At 46.8% G+C, this 19,417-nt stretch overlaps 1 protein-coding gene across 6 annotated transcripts in view; it reads right to left on the bottom strand.

The window, feature by feature from the left end:
• NAP1L4 (nucleosome assembly protein 1 like 4) overlaps positions 1-19,417 on the bottom strand; it is a 1,162,803-nt gene that overhangs the window by 464,317 nt on the left and 679,069 nt on the right. For all 6 annotated transcript variants that reach the window (XM_085644739.1, XM_085644737.1, XM_085644738.1 and 3 more), the window contains one exon: positions 15,548-15,687. In XM_085644739.1, the coding sequence (XP_085500865.1) occupies positions 15,548-15,687 (140 nt within the window). The remainder of the gene's footprint in view (positions 1-15,547; positions 15,688-19,417) is intronic.

Here is a 19,417-nt window from a genome sequence, read left to right as displayed (position 1 = left end):
TCTTTCCATGAGCAAATGAAAACCACCAATGTCGACCGGTGGAGAATCCAAAGGAGCTGGATCAGCGGGAGATGGCATTTGGATTTGATCGTTGTCCCATTCAGAAAGAAGGGATCCGTCATCCAGCTCACCTTCTTCTTTGTCACCATCATCCTGCTCGTCGACAATGTCTTCCTCTATGATTTGAGGAACTTCAAGATGTTGAACTCTGGTCGCCGACGTAGGTGTGGCCACTGATTCCTTATTTGGAAGAGGTTGTGGAGGTACCTGCGGCGTTGGAGAAGTCTGCACAGAACGTGGAAAACGGCGGTAATAATCATCCAACATATACTGGAGGTTGGAAATAAGACTTAAAGGCATTTGTGCCATAGGAAGTTCCTGCGCCGGTTGTGCGTCACAGGTAGAGAAATCTTCCTCTTGTAAGTCATCATCATCATCAGATTGACACTTTATTAGAAGTTCAGAGGGACTGCGAGCAGCCCGAAATCTGTCATCCTCGGATTCCTCATCGTCAGACGTAAATAGCACCTCTGGAGGCTGAGAAGGAGCTTGAATTGGCATTAGGGTATCCAAAGAGGAATGTCGTCGTTGAAGCAAAGATCTTGAAGTCTTTAGTGGTACCAGATCTATGGATGGAGTCGTAGCCGTTATTGCGGACGATAAAAGTCGACGTTGAGACACCATCGACGACGAAGCCACCGTCGTCGACGAAGCCACCGTCGACGACGTATGCTTTTTTCTATGTTTGCTTGCCGTCGTCGACGACGAAGTCAAAGGCACTGTAGACGAAATGGGTCTCACCTTAACAGATACCAACGTCGACGGTGAAGATGCAGACGACAGGATCATAGCCGGCTTCATAGATACAGAAGTCGAAGTCGTCGACGTAGATGCGAAGACGGCAGCTCTCGTCGACGGAGGAAGCGTTGATGAGCTCGTCGACGAGAGAGGCAGTTACTGAGGTAAAAACTGCGTAGATGGAGTCTTTGACGCCTGAGAATCAGATCTCGGGGGCGTAAAGGATTCAGAAAGGCTCCTGGGGGGGAAATCACCCCTTTTGAAGTTGAAGGTTGGGTAGTGGGCCTATCAACATGATGTTTCTTCACCACTTTAGGTCTTGGAGAAACCTTCTGAGAGTCACTTGTTCTCTCTGAAGTCTTCAACTTCTGTAGCCACAGAAGGAGACGCCCTTCTCTGTCCTTTAAAGTCTTCTGAGAGAAGGTCCTACAAATTTTACAATCTTTTACCTGATGTTCAGGATATAAGAAATAAATACATTTCTTGTGAGGGTCTTCAGAATGAAGCCTCAGTTTACCACAACTTCCACAAGGTCTGAAGAGGGATTTCTTGGAAGTAGACATCATAAAGGTAATCTTCTGAGAAGATATGAGAAGAAAAACTGAGCAAGCTCAGGGAGACTCCCTTCATACAACGTGCGGTAGAAAATCTGAGGGCCTGAGCTTCTGGGGAGAAGGTTCTAGAGGGTGCGGACGCCTGATTGACTGGATTTTGGACTAAAACATAATGACAGTAATTGAATATGCTACTTACCAGTATGCATCTGTTCTTGGCATGTAGGGCTGCTGACATTCATATCTGTGCATAGATCGCCGCCTAGTGTTGGGTCCGGATGTTTGCACGTTGTTGTCCTGGAAGAGTCTTCGAAGTATCCTGGGATAGGTGACTCCTCCCCTGGACTACAGTGCGCATGGGCATCCTCTCCATCCTCAGATTGTTTTTCGCCATTGTGGCAGTGATGGAGTAGATACAGAAAGTGATGACCATGCTTACAGTAATTCTGAGAGCTGCAGCTGCTACAGGCGCCGGGGAGGAGGGAGGGCGATATGAATGTCAGCAGCCCTACATGCCAAGAACAGATGCATACTGGTAAGTAGCATATTCAGTTCGAGGCATGTGGGCTGCTGAATTCATATCTGTGCATAGAATATATAGCAGTACCCTCTATTAGCGGCGGCTACCAGTGCCAGCTGCAGCGGTCTGAAAAAGAGTTTTGAGAACAGCCTGTCCTACAGCTGCCTGCTGTTTTGATTGCACATCTACACAATAGTGTTTGGTAAATGTGTGTGTAGTGGACCAGGTGGCTGCTCTACATATATCATGCAAAGGAATGTTTCCAAGGAAAGCCATGGAGGCCCCTAACTTACGTGTTGAGTGGGCTCGTGGGGGAATCGTTAATGTGCGTTTAGCCTTTTGATAGCAAATTTGAATACATTTAACGATCCATCTGGCTATACCTGCTTTGGAGATAGCGTTACCTTTGTGTTGTGGGGCAAAGGCAACGAAAAGTTGTTTTGTTTTCCTAAAGACTTTAGTCCTGTCGATATAGTACATGAGGGCTCTCTTTACATCCAGTGTATGGAGTGCTCTTTCTGCGACAGTTTGTGGGTTTTGAAAGAAAACAGGCAGTTCAATAGTTTGATTCATGTGGAACTGCGATATTACTTTGGGCATGAATTTGGGGTTGGTACGTAGTACGACCCTGTTGGCGTGAACTTGTATGAATGGCTCTTGAATGGTTAGTGCCTGGAGTTCACTAACTCTTCTTAACGAAGTGATTGCCACTAGGAAAGCTACTTTCCAGGTGAGGAATTGAATCTCACATGAGTGGAGAGGTTCGAAGGGTGGACCCATCAGTCGGGTGAGGACCAAGTTGAGGTTCCACACCGGTGCTGGTGGGTGTCTTGGGGGAATTACTCGTTTAAGTCCCTCCAAGAAAGCTTTGATGGCAGGCACTCTGAATAAAGAGAGGTGCTGCCTGTTTTGGAGATAGGCTGATATTGCGGTCAAATGGACACGTATTGAGGTGTATGCCAGATTGCATCGGTATAGGTGTAAGAGGTAACAAATTATGTTTTGGATGGATGCGTCTAGCGGGTTAATGTCAGTATTATTGCAATAAATGACGAACCTTTTCCATTTGGCTGTATAGCAAGCTCTGGTAGTGGGTCTCCTGGCCTCCTTAATGATGTCCATACAGTCAGGTGGCAGGTTTAGGTAGCCAAACTCTAGGACTTCAGGAGCCAGATTGCCAGGTTCAGCTGTTGCGGATCTGGGTGCTGAATCTCTCCATGGTTCTGCGTCAAATGTGCGGGTTTGATCCGCAGTCTTTGATGCGGCACCACGGAAAGTTCGAGAAAAGTGGTGTACCATGGCTGGCGTGCCCACGTTGGAGCAACCAGGACGAGTGTTAGTGAGTGTTGTCTGAGTTTGCGAGCCACCAGCGGTATCAATGGTGCTGGGGGAAAAGCGTACGCAAATCTGCCGGACCAGTTCATCCATATCGCATTGCCCTGCGACTGCGGATGTGGGAACCTGGCGGCAAAGCTTTGGCATTTTGCGTTTTCGCTTGTGGCGAATAGGTCTATCTCTGGATGACCCCACTGCTGGAAGTACGGTTGGAGTACTGATGGGTGTAACTCCCACTCGTGCATCTGGTGGCTGTGTCTGCTGAGCAGATCTGCCATCTGGTTGTCCTTGCCGGGGAGGTGTTCCGCCATGAGGAACATGTTCCTCTGAATGGCCCACTTCCACATGCTCTGAGCCAGATGAGACAACTGTGGAGAGTGTGTTCCTCCCTGCTTCTGTATGTAGTACATGGCAGTCATGTTGTCCGTCCGGATCAACACGACTTTGTTGCACAAGTGTACTTTGAATGCCTTCATGGCTAGGAAGATTGCCATCAGTTCTAGAAGGTTGATGTGCATCTTCTTTTGTTGTGTTGTCCATAGTCCCTGCACTGTGTAATTGAGTACATGAGCTCCCCATCCCTGGAGAGACGCGTCCGCTGTCAGTATTATTTGTGGAACAGGCTCTTGGAACGGTCGGCCCTTGCAAAGGTTTTGTGGATTCCACCAATGCAGAGAGTTGTATGCCCGACCGCTCACCAACACTAGGTCTTTTAGTTGCCCTTGAGCCTGATTCCATTGACGTGCTAAGCACTCCTGAAGCGGGCGCATATGTAGTCTCGCGTGTGGGACTATGAAAATGCAGGAGGCCATCATGCCTATCAACTGCATGAACACTCGCGCGGGAAGGGAGTGTTGGGGTTTGAACTTGGAAATCAGCATTTGCATGCTGTTGATTCTCACTAAATTCGGCTGAGCTGTGGCCGCCAGAGTGTCTATGGTCGCACCTAGGTACTGTTGTACGTGTGCGGGTTGGAGATGGGATTTTGGGTAATTTAGTGAGAACCCCAGACTGTGAAGAAGGTGAATGGTGCGGGACATGTGGCTGGCGCATTGCTGGGCTGACTTTGCCTGAACAAGCCAGTCGTCCAGGTAGGGGTAGACATGAATGTGTTGCCTCCGTAAATGTGCGGCCACAGTAGTCAGGCACTTTGTGAAAACTCTGGGCGCTGTTGTCACGCCGAAGGGAAGAACCTTGAATTGGTAGTGCTGCCCTTGAATAGTGAACCTGAGATATTTCCTGTGTGATGGGTGAATGGGTATGTGGAAATACGCATCTTTGGGGTCTAGCGTGGCTAGGAAGTCTCCCTGTTTGAGCAGTGGTAGGACTTGTTGCAGGGTGAGCATGTGGAAATGCTCCGAGAGAATGTAGCGGTTGAGGGGTCTCAGGTCTAGTATAGGTCTGAGTGACCCGTCCTTTTTCGGTATTAAAAAGTACAGGGAGTACACCCCCGTACCTTGCTCGTGGACGGGTACGACCTCTATTGCGCCTTTTTGTAGCATGCTTAGCACTTCCTGCTGTAATAGCGTTAAGTGCTCTGAGGACATAGGACGGTGTTTTGGCAGTATTGTGGGTGGAGTTGAGGTTAATTCTAGGCAGTAACCGTGTTTGATAATATCTTTGACCCACCTGTCCGTGGTGATGGAGTTCCACGTGGACAGGAACCTTTGTAGCCTTCCCCCGACAGGTGTTATGTGGTCGGGAGGAAGGGAGAGGGCGTCACTGTTTGTTCTTGGGGGAGGACCTGGTGTTGCCGTATCCGCGTCCTCTGCCCTTTGTGCTTGAGCCACGATATCCACCCCGGGTGTTTTTATCGTAGGAACTTTGTGTGTTTCCCTTGTTGTAGGTTTGCTGTGACCCCTGTCCTCTACCTGCTCCTCTATTTCCGGGGCGACGAAAGGAGCCGCTCCGAAAGGTCTGCGTTTGGAGAGCCCCCATGGACTTTGCAGTGTCTGTGTTATTTTTTATTTTTTCTAGGGTGGTGTCAACCTCTGGCCCGAATAAGTAGTCGGGGTTGACCGGCTGGTTGAGGATGTTATTTTGTACCTCAGGTTTGAATCCGGAGATTCGTAACCAGGCGTGTCGTCGTAACATGACGCTAGTGTTTATGGCTCTGGCAGCTGTGTCTGCGGCATCCAGTGCACACTTAATGGATGCGTTAGTGAGGAGTTGTCCCTCCCTGATGAGGATCTCTGCTCCCTCTTTGTATTGGTCAGGGAGATGTTGGAGTAAGGTTTCTAATGTGTCATAGTGTGCGCGATCGTAGCGAGCTAGGAGCGTCTGAGTATTGGCAATACGCCATATGTTAGCTGCTTGGGCTGCAACCCGTTTGCCGGAGGTCTCTAGCACCTTGGACTCTTTGTCCGGGGGAGGAGCATCCCCAGTTGTCTGTGAGTGCGCCCGTTTGCGAGCATTCGCGACTACTATGGAATCCAGAGGCAACTGGCCTCTAATGTAGGTAGGGTCCCCAGGCGCCGACCTATATTTCTTGTCGATCCTGGGGTTTATTACTCTCGCCCTGGTGGGTTCTTTGAAAATGTCCTTTGCTGGTTTGAGGGCACCTTTCAACATGGGTAGAGTTTTGATATTCCTTTCTGAGGATGCGAAAGTATCCATGAGAAAATCGTCCTCTATTGTGTCAGAGTGGAGTTGCACACCATGATTGGCCGCAGCACGTTCAATAAGGGCGTTGAATGCGGCAGTGTCCTCTGTGGGAGACGTTTTCGCGCCATATAGCTGCGTGTCCTGTGTAGCCATAGGTGCACCCGGGTCTACAGGTTCATCCCAAGCCTGGTCAGGGTCCTGTTGGCCTTCAGGGTCCATCTCTCCGGGGTAGGGGACGTGGTCACCCATGTAGTCCTCCAAAACGTCGGTTTCGGAGTGTGTCGGAGAGAAGGACTGTGGATCTTGGTAAGAGGTATGGAGAGGTTCGTAAAGAACTGGTTCCGAATCCACTGGCAGCTTTTTCTTTAGCGGGATCCGGTAGGAGTCCAAAGCTGGCTCGGAAGTTATTCTCCGCTTGTGGAGCATCATTCTGCCGGTGTCGGCATCGATGATGTGGGATGGTGACGTCTCCGTAGGAGAGCGTTCGGCAGGCGTGATCCTAGTGTGGGTGACACGTGTTCTGATTTCGAACAGTTTGGGCGCCGTGGATGGCGGCAGGCCAAAAGTGATGTTGGCCGGTGCCGGAGGAGCTTTTTGAGCTTTTTTGCTTTTTTCGTCTCGGAGCCTGACGTGTCCTGGAGGGCTGCCTTTTCTTTGATGCGTTGCAAGGACGCTGCAACTTGCCGCACCTGGAGCGCCGACGGTTCTTTGGCGCCGACCGGTTCTGTGGAGGCAGGCGTGGACTTTTTCGGCGCCACGGGGTCATCGAGTCGAGGAGAGGTAGTAGCTGTCGACGGCGTCAATGATTGTGCCTTTGGTGCTGCTTTCGAAGTGGTGTGAGACGCAGCAGCCATTTTGACTTTGTGGCTGGAGCCGATAGTTTCGGTGCCGGGAGCCGAGGCGGTTTGGCGGCACCGATGGCCTTTTTCCGTGTGTCGGCGCCGACGTCGGCTGCTGCGAGCTCGGCACCGAAGTCCCGTTTGGTGCGGTCGGTGCCGACGGGTTTGGCTGGCGTCGAAGGTGTGGTGGGCCTCGATCCGACCAGTGTTACTTTCAGTTTCGGTTTCTGTGGAACCGATACGGCTTTCGGTTTCGATGAAGGGAAACCAGTCGTTTTGGGTAGTAATGGCTGCCGCTGAATGTCCGAGGCCGGGCCAGAGGGCGGGGCCGAAGAACTGCAGGATAGGTCTTGGGTAAGGCCCGAAGGCGATCCCTCGACCGGAGCCATAGACTGACGCACTGGGATAACCTCCGTCTGTACGGGTAGGCCTTGCTCGTCACCGGAGCTACTCTCTTCGGCCCCTAAGGCCTCATCGTAGTCTCCTACCTCGGTGTCGGCTTCGTCTCTGTGAAAGAGTCGTTCTTCGATGTCTTCCGATCCGGAGTCGTGTTCGGAAGCGGGGCTGGAGGGTAGGTTCTCCACGTCTTCCACATCTTCGTCCTCGGCGCTGAAGATGTTGGTCGGGGCCGGTGCCGCTTGCTGCGCTTCAAGTCTCGCTGCTCGTCGATTCCGGAGAGTCTTTTTGGATCGGAATCGGGCACAGGCCATACATGTGGACTCGTCGTGATCCGGTGAAAGGCATTTGTTGCACACCGGGTGGACGTCGACATGGGGATATTTCGCATTGCATACAGGACACCGCTTGAATGGTGTCCTCGATTCCATCGTCGAAGTCGGGTCGATGGTCGGATATGATGCGAAAAAGTTGGTCTTGAAGTTAGTAAACTAACAAATAACTATCGATACCGATCGGGAACAGTACCTACGCAAACCAAAGGCCTTTTGGCCTGAAAAAAGTTTTTCCTAACTTGAGTCAAGATAAGCACATCCGAACCCAATGGCGGAAAAAAACAATCTGAGGATGGAGAGGATGCCCATGCGCACTGTAGTCCAGGGGAGGAGTCACCTATCCCAGGATACTTCGAAGACTCTTCCAGGACAACAACGTGCAAACATCCGGACCCAACACTAGGCGGCGATCTATGCACAGATATGAATTCAGCAGCCCACATGCCTCGAACATGTTATATATGTGACAAGTTGTCTATCCATAAAAACTCTATGGTTTTACTTTCTTTTATGCCTATTAGGCTTATGTTATTACTACATTGCTATGTTATGTACCGTGGGACTCCCACTTCGACGACGGGGAATATTCAAGCATGTGAATCTATGAAAGACACCCCAATACTGGAGAACTCCATATTTCCTCCTAAAATAATCTTTAAAAAAGCAGGGAAAGCTTTAGATGAGCACAAAATTTCACATAAAGTCAATTTATATTTGAAACTGGGGCTAAACACCTCACAGAAGAGGTTTAAAAAACAAAAACAAATACATTCTGAGATACTTTCAGTATGAAGCATAAAAAGAGCTGAACCTGTGAGACAACTGCCAAATACAAGGCATTAAATTTTGCAGAGCAGAACCTGGAAGTCAGTCAGTAACTTCTCCAAATACTACTGCCATGAAAAGGAATATAGGGAATTATGTTTAATGAGGCCATGTTGCTGACATCTCTTATTGTCTGTCTTGCTGTTCAGGCCATGGAGACTGCAGTTCCTAATTTTGCATCATGGGTATCCTCACCAACGTTCACAACAAACCTCCAGCATCCACAGTCTTCTCACTTTGTGGATAGCAACTATATTCTATTCACTGCGTGACTTCCTCAAACATAATCAAGATGTGAGGCAACTGTCAATACAAGTAATGCTGGAATATGGAAGCTGCGGGTTTCCTAAAGGGGCAGTGCGTATTTTCACTTTTGTGAATTATGAACATCAGGATGTTTTTTCCTTCATGTTTTCTTTCTGAGTTTAGAACTCAGATTTTTATTCACTCGAGGGCTCGTGCCGCGATACTGCCCTATATATATTAATTGTGAATTTGAGGAATTTTAAAAAATCTAGGCTGCTAAGCCTTTGGAGGATCTTTTGACATGATTTCACAAATCACAGGCTTGTATCTCTTATACATATACATGACATGTTGAAATTGAAGTATTCTGGGTTCCCAACACGAGGACAGGCATATTCTACATTTTTGGCTGTAAATGAAGTTTCTAAGATGCAGACGAGCCAGTTTCTTACCTTCAGTAAGTCACTTTCTGGTGGCTAACCTAACTGCAGATTCCACACCTTTTCGAGTATGTCAGGCTTGAGACAGGATATTGAGAATTCTCCCTGCACTGACTACCATAAGCTGTTAGATGGCGCCATGTGACTAAGCTACAACCTCACACCACCCCAGAAGAGAAGAGCAGCATATAGGCCCAGCCCTGCACGCTGACAATAGTTTCTTAATTTACTTCTCTTCCGCATCTTCAGACGTCGATGAGACTAAACAAACCGCTGATGGCAGTAAGCTGATATCTAATGAGACCTTTTTATGATGCTCAGATGTCCACTCTATAGAAGGGGAAAGTTGGAGACTGGTGCATTATCTGCAATTAGAAATAAGTATCCTCCAGAAAGAGAATTACCAAAAGGTAAATACCTTTTCTTCTGATGGACAATTCTAACTATGGATTCCTCACATTTAGACTAGAGCCCAAAGCACTACCTAATAAAAGGAGGAGGGTCTGAGAAGTAGACTTAAACCAAACATTTTGCACAGCCAAGCGGGCAAAATGGCCCTATCCGAGGCCCTAGGAGTCATGGCAGAAATCCTTGGCGAGCATATGTACCAATGCCCACGTCGCAGTTTCACTAATATTCAGGACAGGCACTCCTCTAGCCAAATATCCAGGACAGTCCCTCCCCTTGCCATAGCCTTACCTTTTCTGGTCCGAGAAAAACTCAAAGAGCTGGTCGTCTATGTGCTAGTCCCTTTTACGATCAATATAAAAACTCAAGGCTCTTTTCGGAGCTGATGAAGCACCTCCTCTTTCAGAATAAGAATTTAATGTTGTACGGCGCGCCGAGTAGAACCAGTAGGGTGATCAACTGTCTGACATAAAAGGGTGATACAACCTTTAACAGAAAGGCAGCTAGAGTCCTCAGCACTACGACTGACAGGCGGGGACTGGGAGCCTGGATGTGTTCCTCACCCAGGCTGTATTGCAGCCTGGATGAAAAACATGCAAATTGCGCATGACTGTCTGGCCGGACTGTCTGGTTGGCCCAAGACGGCCGGCCAAACATTCATGCGCACTTAGAGTGCCCACCACTCCTCCTCCTGCTCCTCTGTCAGCAAGGCAGCCCCACCCACCTGCAAAGCTGCTGCAGCAGGAAAAATTAAAATGATAATATTGAGTTATCCTTTTATTTTTCCTTTATTTTCACTGCTGAAAAGCAGTGGGGCGACGCTCCTCTGCCTTAGCGGAGGAGCCGCCTCTGGTAGGGAGGTTGTACCAACAGAGCTTGCGATTCACTCCCATGGCACGCAGTAGGGATTGCAATGAAAAAGACCGTTTTAATTGATAGAAGCTGTAAGGAGCAAATATGCATAGGCTCAAATGCTGTGCAAATAAGAAAGACTAGGAACAAACATATCCAATTGTTGCATAATGAAGGGTTTCAGATGAAAATGTGAGCAAGGTCATTGAGAATAAAAGCATCACACTATGTGATATGAAAACACTGGTTTGATCTAACAAAAACAAAAAGGCTGAAATATCCAACATGTAACCTTTGACTGTAATTACAGCAGAAAGCTTGATCTGCAGTGGATCAAGATGCTAGATCCCACACCAAACCGCAAACTTCTCCCAAAATCCAGCACAAAGGGATCTGGTTGCAGGACATCTTGCTGCAAAGACGACATCCACTACCTCTGTGGACAATTCAGAAGAGCTCAGCTGTAGCCGCTCAATATCCTGGCATAAAGAGGAGAAGGTGTAGATTCAGGCCTGGTTCGGGTGCAGGACCTCCCCTGTTGCTGAGACAGCAGATGCTCCCAAAGAGATATTCAGATCAAAGGGTAATGGTTTGGGCCCAAGATCATTGGGTACCACACTGGTCCTGTCCAAGGTTATTAGAATGATTTGGGCCCAGTCTGTTCTGACTTTCCTCAGACAGTAGGCCGGAAAGGGAAGAGTGGAAATACTGGAGACGCCTGTTCCATTACAGCCAGAGTGGGATTCCCAGTATCTTCCCTGGAGAAAACCCCAGTAAATACTAGTTTTGACACTGAACATTCTCAATGGTGGTGAGCAGCTCTAACCACGGTATGCCCCACTGTTGGGCGATGTTTTACACCCCCTTGGAGTAGAGAAGTCAACACCTGCTTTGCTTGATGCCCAGGTGGTCTGGAGTCTTGCCAGGTGGTTGGTTACCAGGAACATCTGCTAATGATCCTGCCACCTCTGCCCTGTGTACTGAAGGACCACATGGCAGTCGTGTGTCCATGAGGACTTGCATCAGCCTCCCCGTGAGGGCCAGCAGGAAGGTTTTGTTGACCAACCGGATAGCACAAAGCTGCAACAGGTTGATACGTAACTGACACTCCATCAGAGACCAAAGGCCTTAGGTCTCCACCTCTCAGAAATGGACCCTCCCCAATCCAGCAGGCATGCATCTGTCACAATTGTGATGTACTGGGGGGAGGGGGGGGGAGGGACAGTGTCTTGCTCCATGTCCAGTTGGTGTCTATCTGATATCACTGCAGATTCTAAGCCATCTCCTGGAGAACTGGATTGAGTCAGCTAGGTTTCCCTGAAGTTGATCCCACTGAAACCTGAGCTTCCACAGCCGTCTGGCACAAGGAGTAAGCAGCAGGAGCCTACGAAGCCTCAGATCCATCTTCACTGAGAACCTGGATTAAGCCCAAAACACTAGGACCATATCTGAATGTCTCATACTTGCTGTGCCAGTGGAAAAACCTTGAACGTCACTGTGTCCAGAATATCCCGTAGAAGGGAATCCTTTGTAGGAATTCTGGTGAGACTCCGGCTTGCTAATGAAGAACAATAGAGAAGTTAAGAAGGCGGCTGTTATCAGGAGGTGGGGAGAGCCTGACAGGAGCAGCTAGCCATAAAGATATGGGAATGCATATGTTCCCATCTTCGAAGATGAGCTGTGACCATTGCCATCACTTCTGTGAACACCTGAGGAACCAACCTAAAGCTGAAAGACAGTACAACAAATTGGAAGTTTTCTGACACCACTGTAAATGAAAATAGGCATCCTGCAAGTGTGAGGACATGAACCACTCTCCGAGGCACAGCATAAGCTCAGAATAAGCATTTTGAGCTAGTGTTTCCTCAAGAAGGTGTACAACATCCGGAGGTCCAGAATAGGTCCTTCTTTGGCACAAGAAAATGGAAGAGTAGCATCTCTTGCCTCTCTCAAGAGTCCAGCACTTGTTCAATGGCACTCTTCAGTAGAAGGAAGTGGACTTCCTGTAATACCTTGCAGTATGCCCTGCAAAATGCTGACTTGGTGTGTAGCCTCTTTCAACGATTTATAAAATCTATTGGTCTGACATAATTGATTGCCAGCCAGGGCGGAACTATCCAATTCTGTCCCTACCAGCTGGCTGTGGGTCTAAGACGGCAGAGCAAAGTGGCATGGGGGCGCTGAAGCATGGGAGGAAGTAAAGGATTGCTGCGCCTGCTGTTGTAAATGGTTTTGACTACCACCGCGTCCCTCAGCCGCAAAACATGGGGTTAAGTTGTTGACCCAGCTGGGAAGGTGGTAGTTGTCAGTATGTCAAGCCTCGAGTAGCCCCTAAACTTCAGCCTTATCCCTGAAGAGACTAGAACCATCTTGCATTTGTCAATCAAGGATGCCTGGATGTCCCCAGAGAATCCAGTTACACGTATCCAAACGTGCTAGGTACTATGCTGGTACCAATATTGGGGCATATGCAATCAGTGGTGTCCATGCCAGCTCACAGTACATATTTCGCTGCATCCTGACTATCCTGAATCATTTGAGCAAGTGACGCCCTAATTTCCTCTAGGATGGCTGGCATGATTTAGCTAGCCACATCCCACAATGTGTGTGTGTGTACCTGTCCAGAACACACATGATGTTCAAGGGATGGAGGGCTAGGCTGGTTGAGGAAAATATCTTCTTACCAAAGCATCAATGCACTTAGATTCCCTGCCTTGGGGTTTAGAAAGAAAAGCTTTGTGGTCAATGGACAGGCCGAGCACAGTTTTGACTAGGTGGCAATGATGATGTTGGTGAGTGCCTTATTATAGGGTAACAGAGGATCTGAGGAAGCTGGCTCTGGTTAGAGTATTTAAGTTAGTAAATTAAATTTGGTCTCCCAGTAGGATCTTGCAAATTTAACACTTCTACTGCTCTGAGAAGTACCACTAAGAAAGAGACATTTTTTACAGTTGATGTACAAGGTGGTGGGCCCTGCTCAGTTTCTGGTGAGGTGTCTAACCAATTGGTATACTGTAGGTCCAAGCCCAGTCCTTTATCTGTATAGTGAAGGGTGGAGTAAATTGTCCACATTCTCATCATCATCAGTCTTGGGGAACGTTTTATAGGCCCTGGACCATGTGATAGTCTGAGCCAAAAAGGGCCTCTATCCTCTGGTAATAATGGCTCTGTGGAAGAATCTGAGGGTCTGATTCAATCACTACTTCTCTGTGGTAATTTCATAGCGTGACATAGCCCTGCCCAGGATTAATATTGGTTTGGTGACAGAAGCTGGCTTTGTAGCATGTTCCAGTACAGACGGTGTTGAGATCAGCTACACCACCAGATAGAGGGGATCAGAGTTGACCTTCAAATTAGAGTGAAGACCTCGAGGAAGTGTCTGTATGGGCCTGGGAACGTTCGAGGAGGGCCTGCTGGCAGCAGTCCAATAACAAGCCTCTGTGTCTCTGTCGGCCCCAAAAGCACTTCAAAAGGATCGGTAGCATCTTGCAAATCTGCAGCATGGCCTCCTTAAGAGGCCTCGACCGGCTGCAGGTTTGACAATGGCCTGGAGAACTCAGCGTGCCAGGATCAGATTCAAAAGACGCTCGATGCGGGCAGCCCTTGGAGTGCTGTCCTCACAACTTCTCACCTGATTTTGAGCAGTGAGAAGGGGTTTAATCCTGCTTTGCTTCCTTGTGTTTATGGTGTGTTTTCCACATCGACTTACTTGAAGAATTTGAGCAGGACCAATCTTGTGACCAAGAGCAGGAGCAGGAGCGGCCCGCGACTTGAAGCAGGAATAAAAATGCTGCTTCAACTGCAACCTCTTTTTACGTCTACTGGCAAACATTTGTTTTCCACTCACTGAGCAGTGTCATGTGCATAACGGCACATTTCTCACATAACTTTGAATTGTGGTGACAGCCCGGCACCAAAACCAAATGCTGTCAAGGCCCTTGACCGACATCTGCTTTCTGCAGTCACTGCATGGATTGAAAGAAGTCATTTTCAGGGGAGAAATCTTCCCTAGCACACGGTCTGAAATTTTTCTTGGGGGGAGTCTGAAGGCCGACAGAAAGAAAGGAGCTAACGTCAGAACACAGCGTTAAAGCCTATTTGTGGCCCCACTTGTCACTTCGGGGGTGGTGCAAAGTGATCATGGAGCCACACAGCACCATCCAGCAGCACACGGGAGACAATGATGGGACTATTCTCCAGATTCAGTCTGGACCCTGGGATAACCTAAAGGAAATGAATCTGTGATATGAAGTATCAATCTGAATTAGGATAGCAGGTAAGTAACTCTGCCATATATTTATAGTGAGCTAGCAAACTATTTAAAGCTCTCAAAAAACACAATTTTGATCCTTATAGCTTTTAGTATCAGACAAAAGGATTCTTGCCAACCAATATGCTATGCGGTCTATATACATATTTACATCATTCTGTACATCATGCAAGGATTGTTATTTCGAAGCCCTTTGCAATGTTAGCACTGTGATGTCAATTATGGCACTGCCTTATAACCATTTGATGTGATCCACACTCAAGTCTTGCACCACAAAATAAATCACATTCACTATTCTGTGATCAACTGCTGGAGTTAGTAATATATACATTTGGAAATTATTACGAGAGTCTTCTTGAGCATAAACAAGGCATTTTGAGGGTCTAGAAGACTTTAGTGTTCTAAATCCCAGAATGCTGCTGAATCTATGTAAAGTTCCGGTTGAGAGGCAGGAAAAACAGTGGGCCACATGGAGGCTATTTAAGACTGGAATAAAATACCCATCAATAAAATCTGCAACAGAAGATTAAACTAATGTCTACAGGAAGTACACAATTCAGTAGTAATATGAAATGTAATCATTTTTAACACACTCTTGATGGGTCAGAATCGATTGAGAACAGAACATGTTTATATTTGAGAGACACAGAAGTGTACACTATGTTTTTCTAACTGCCAGTGAATGAACAAGAATAGATATACCTCCTTTAAATGTATAAATAAAGCAGAGATATTGAGTCAGAGGAGGAAGCTGTCTTGTCATGCGAGCCGACATGATTTACAAGATGGTGTATAGAATTGTGGACATGATTTGTAAAAATATTTATATTCAGAGGACATTCTGCCAGAGGATAATCCAACATAAAATGCACACACTGCACCTCTTTTAGAGTATGGCATATGTTTAATAAATTCTCAAAAGAGGGGATGCTACGAGGAAAGGTTTTCTGGTCATTTGAGACTTTCTATATAATATTTTGTAGGAAGACAAGTTATAAACCACAATAAACGTTATGAACAAAAATAGAACAGAAATATATAATTAATCTAGAGAACAGTTTGTAAGGCAACACCACCCATATTTCTAAAATGATATATTGCTTTTTAAAATCATATATTGCTTACCCTTCACAATCGATGATTTCTGGACCTTCAAATGAAAAAGGATCCAACGCATCCGGCGCTGACTTCATCTTGTAGGTTTTGGTCAAAATAGGATTAGTAAAGTATTCGTTAGACTCAAAGTGGAACTCTAAAGAAAAAGACTGAAAAAATGTAACAATAATTAAGAGTAATGTAGCGGATTTCAAAAGCATAATTTACATAAAAATGTAAACAAACACTGCTTATGATTACAATACAATATGCAATTAGATTAAAGTTAACAATAAATGGCCTGATTTTTAGTTTGGCATGCGGCCGTCCGTCAGGCTGGCGGACGACATTGATCCTAACATATTGATGCACTACTACCATCTGCTATATTTAGAGATTACTTCCGGTGCATCGGTGATCACTGCACCTTCAGAGGAGCCCATGTAATGCATTACCTCTACAGGCACTGCATGTTTCATGGGCAGCCACATGAACAGCATTTAGGAGTAGGAGACATTTGATAAGGATTTTTAAAAACAAGTAGCCAAGGTAATCATAAATCCCACTTTAGGGCAGGATTAGACGGCAAGTGTGAAATCTAGATGTCATGTAAAACTGCACAGAAAGTCGTGGATTATCCCACAAGCCAGCCAGATGTAGATAGTGTGTTTTATACTATAAGTTTTATTTTGTGGCTCATGAATTTTGAGCAGGACTTTATTACGCAATTCCAAGAATTTGGTCTATGAAATTAATGTTGCGTGGATTGTGTGTTTAGAATTAAACGGGGAGTACTGCTCTCAATCATTTATGTAGTTCTTAGCGTCTTGATCACATTTACATATGTATTATTTTATAAAAGGTGCGCTTTAGTCTATCACCAGGAAGTTGTTAAACTGTAGTTTATTTGTGCATAAACAAATATTGAATTTAATACAAACTTTTGAAAACATTTCTAAACAATTTTTATAGGTATAGCAGTTTGTGGGTTGTTTGTATTCATTATGCTGTTCTTGTGGAGATGAAATAAGGTCCAAGTGGTGCTTCTCTGGTAAACTATTGGGAACAAGAGGCTCCATGGGAGTAATCTGTACAAACAAATCTGAAGAACATTTGATAAAAACAAGAATAAAAGCACTTATCGGAATACAAAAAGAAAAGTGCATTCCAAAATAAATGGACATTTTATCAGAGAAGATGTACGAATACTTAATATTGGACACATTCCAAACAAAACTAGATAGGTACACTCAACCGAGAGAGATGGCGGCCAAACATGCAACGGAAGTGTATTCGGACTCCAACCTGCATTCCCCAGCAGTTGCTGCTGACCTCACCCTCCAGGATATAATGATAGCGCTACAAGGAGTACGCTCGGACCTGGTGGGGAAGGTTGATACTGTAACTACAGAAGTCTTATTAATAAGGGCAGACCGGAGAAACCTAGGCACCCGAGGAAAGGAAATGGAGGTGAGCACAAACTCTTTGACAGTGGATACAAAGATGCTGCAGAAAAAAGTGCAGGACCTTACTGCTATCACAAGAGTGCTGGAAGCCAAGCTGGAAGACCACGAAGGTTGATATTGCCGCAATAATGTCCATATCATAGGGGTCCCCGAGAGGGCTGAGGGACCAGCGGTGGACCTATTCGTGGAGGACCTCATACTGAAATCGCTCCAACCAAGGGGACTGTCTAAATATTTTTCAGTGGAAAGGGCCCATAAAGTTCTGGGCACCCGTCTAAGACCTCCCCACCCATAATTGCCAGAATTTTAAACTTCCTAGACAGAGATGTGATTCTACAAGCAGCCTGCAGTGCTCCACCTCTCAGGATAGAAAGTGCAGTTGTCACCTACTTTCCGGACTTTATCGCAAAGGTGCAACAAGCAAGACAAACTTTCTTGGAAGTAAGGAACGCCTTGCGAGCGAAAGAGTAACTATTCTATGCTTTTCCAGTCACTGCTTCAGGTGATGACAGAAAATAAGGTGTGGAGATTCACTACCCCTGAGGAGGCCTGGGATTAGTTCAATGGATGGAGAACCGTGGGAAACCCAAGTAGTACAGTGAGAGGCAGGGACTCGCAAAACGCGGCGACAGCATCAGCAGAGGCTGGTCGAGAGTCTACTCAACTCAGAAACTATCCAACCATCTCAAAGAACTGAAGAGGTGTGAGAGGCGTCATTTGAAGAGATCAGATGGAAGAGAACTCTTGGGAAAACGAAGGGCATTTGAGATATGAACAGACTACAAAACAAGATGCAGATAAGACAATGCTTTTTCTTTTGGGGAACTTGGAGTGGGGGTGGCCCTAGGGGTCTTATCTCTGTACTCAGCAACGTGAGATCGGTACTCCTAATAGAGGGGATTGAGGGCAGCACACAAGTGGCTGTGTTTATGGTTTAAGTCTACCCGATGCTTGACAGTTTAGTTATAAGGCGCAGACGTTCTGCAATTTGTGGGGGGTTGGGAGATTCTATGCTACCATGCAGGGTAGCAGGGAGGGGAAAATTCTATGATTTGGGGATTGTCATTTGTGTGTTTATTTTAAGGAATAATAGATGTACAGACCGAAAACACAGAGGGAGACACAATCGAGAAGGGGGGGGTGGATGGGGGAGGTTATTAATGCACTTCACCACACAATCAAGGCAGTAACAGCAGCCCAAACGGGAATCCCACTAGACGAAACAGATGGCCGCATGGATTTCTGAAATGTACCCACTGTAGTAGGCCCTGCAAGACGGGACCTGACTATTATGACATGGAACGTCAACGGATTAGGAAATAAAATAAAACGGACGATGGTGATGCAATACATTCGGTGAAATACCCCAGACATAGTTGTGTTGCAAGAAACGCACCTGATGTGCAACACCTGTAAAGCCCTAGACAGATTTGGGTATCAATTAGCAGCACATGCCGGGTTCACCACCGGATCACGGGGAGTGGGAAAACTACTCAAAAAGACACTACCCTTCACACCCCGTGGGACATGACAGGAGCGATTAGACAGATATGTGGCCGTCACAGGAGTATGGGAGGGGAGGGTCCTCAACCGGTGTTCGGTATACGTACCACCTGAAATTCATGCAGGAACCCTGCCGGAACTCAGCACACTACACCTGGAATCCCATCTGGAGTATTGGTACTAGGTGGAGACCTGAACGCTGTGATGTACTGACTTTCTATTTTGGGAAGGGAGGGAGGAAAGGTGGTACTGAAGGCATTTGCAGAATCCCTCATACTGGTTGACATGTGGCGGGAACATAATCCCCTAACTAAGCAATATACCTTTTTCTCAGCACCACAAGGGGACACTCACCGGTTGAGGTGCAAATGCTAGGACCTGTTAGAATGAATACCTTACAATCCTGTATAGACCCATGGCTACTCAGGGATAAAGCAATGCAATACAAAATTCAAGAACGGACTACTCACTACTTTCAGGACAACCTGGGGACAGTAGACTCACCCTGTATATTATGGAAAGCCTACAATACGGTAAAAAGGGAACACATACAGGCCTTGGCAGGGGGACAGAGGAAAGAGCAGAGGCTCCAATGCGAAACTCTAGAGCAAGAATTAGCCCGGGTGGAGGCAACCGTGGCTGACTCTGAAGAATCAAACTCCCAAACTAGGCACCTAATCCGCCATCAAACAGCAGGAGCTGCAAGATATTGTGGAAGAAAAGCAAAGGAGTATACTGGAGCAACACAGAGGAAACTGTACGATGTAGGAGACAAAATCACCAAATTGATGGCATGGGTGGAAATAAGGGAAAGAAATTGGGTACTCGAGCTCAGAACCCCCCAGCGTGATACATGTGCGACAAATGAGGCCATAGCAGAAGCATTTGTGAACTACTGTGAGCATATATCAATTCTCCTCCACCAGAGCCA

Source organism: Triturus cristatus, chromosome 3_1 (genome assembly GCF_964204655.1).
Source record: "Triturus cristatus chromosome 3_1, aTriCri1.1, whole genome shotgun sequence".
NCBI classification, from domain to species: Eukaryota; Metazoa; Chordata; class Amphibia; order Caudata; family Salamandridae; genus Triturus; species Triturus cristatus.
This window is presented reverse-complemented; position numbering and strand designations above follow the sequence as displayed.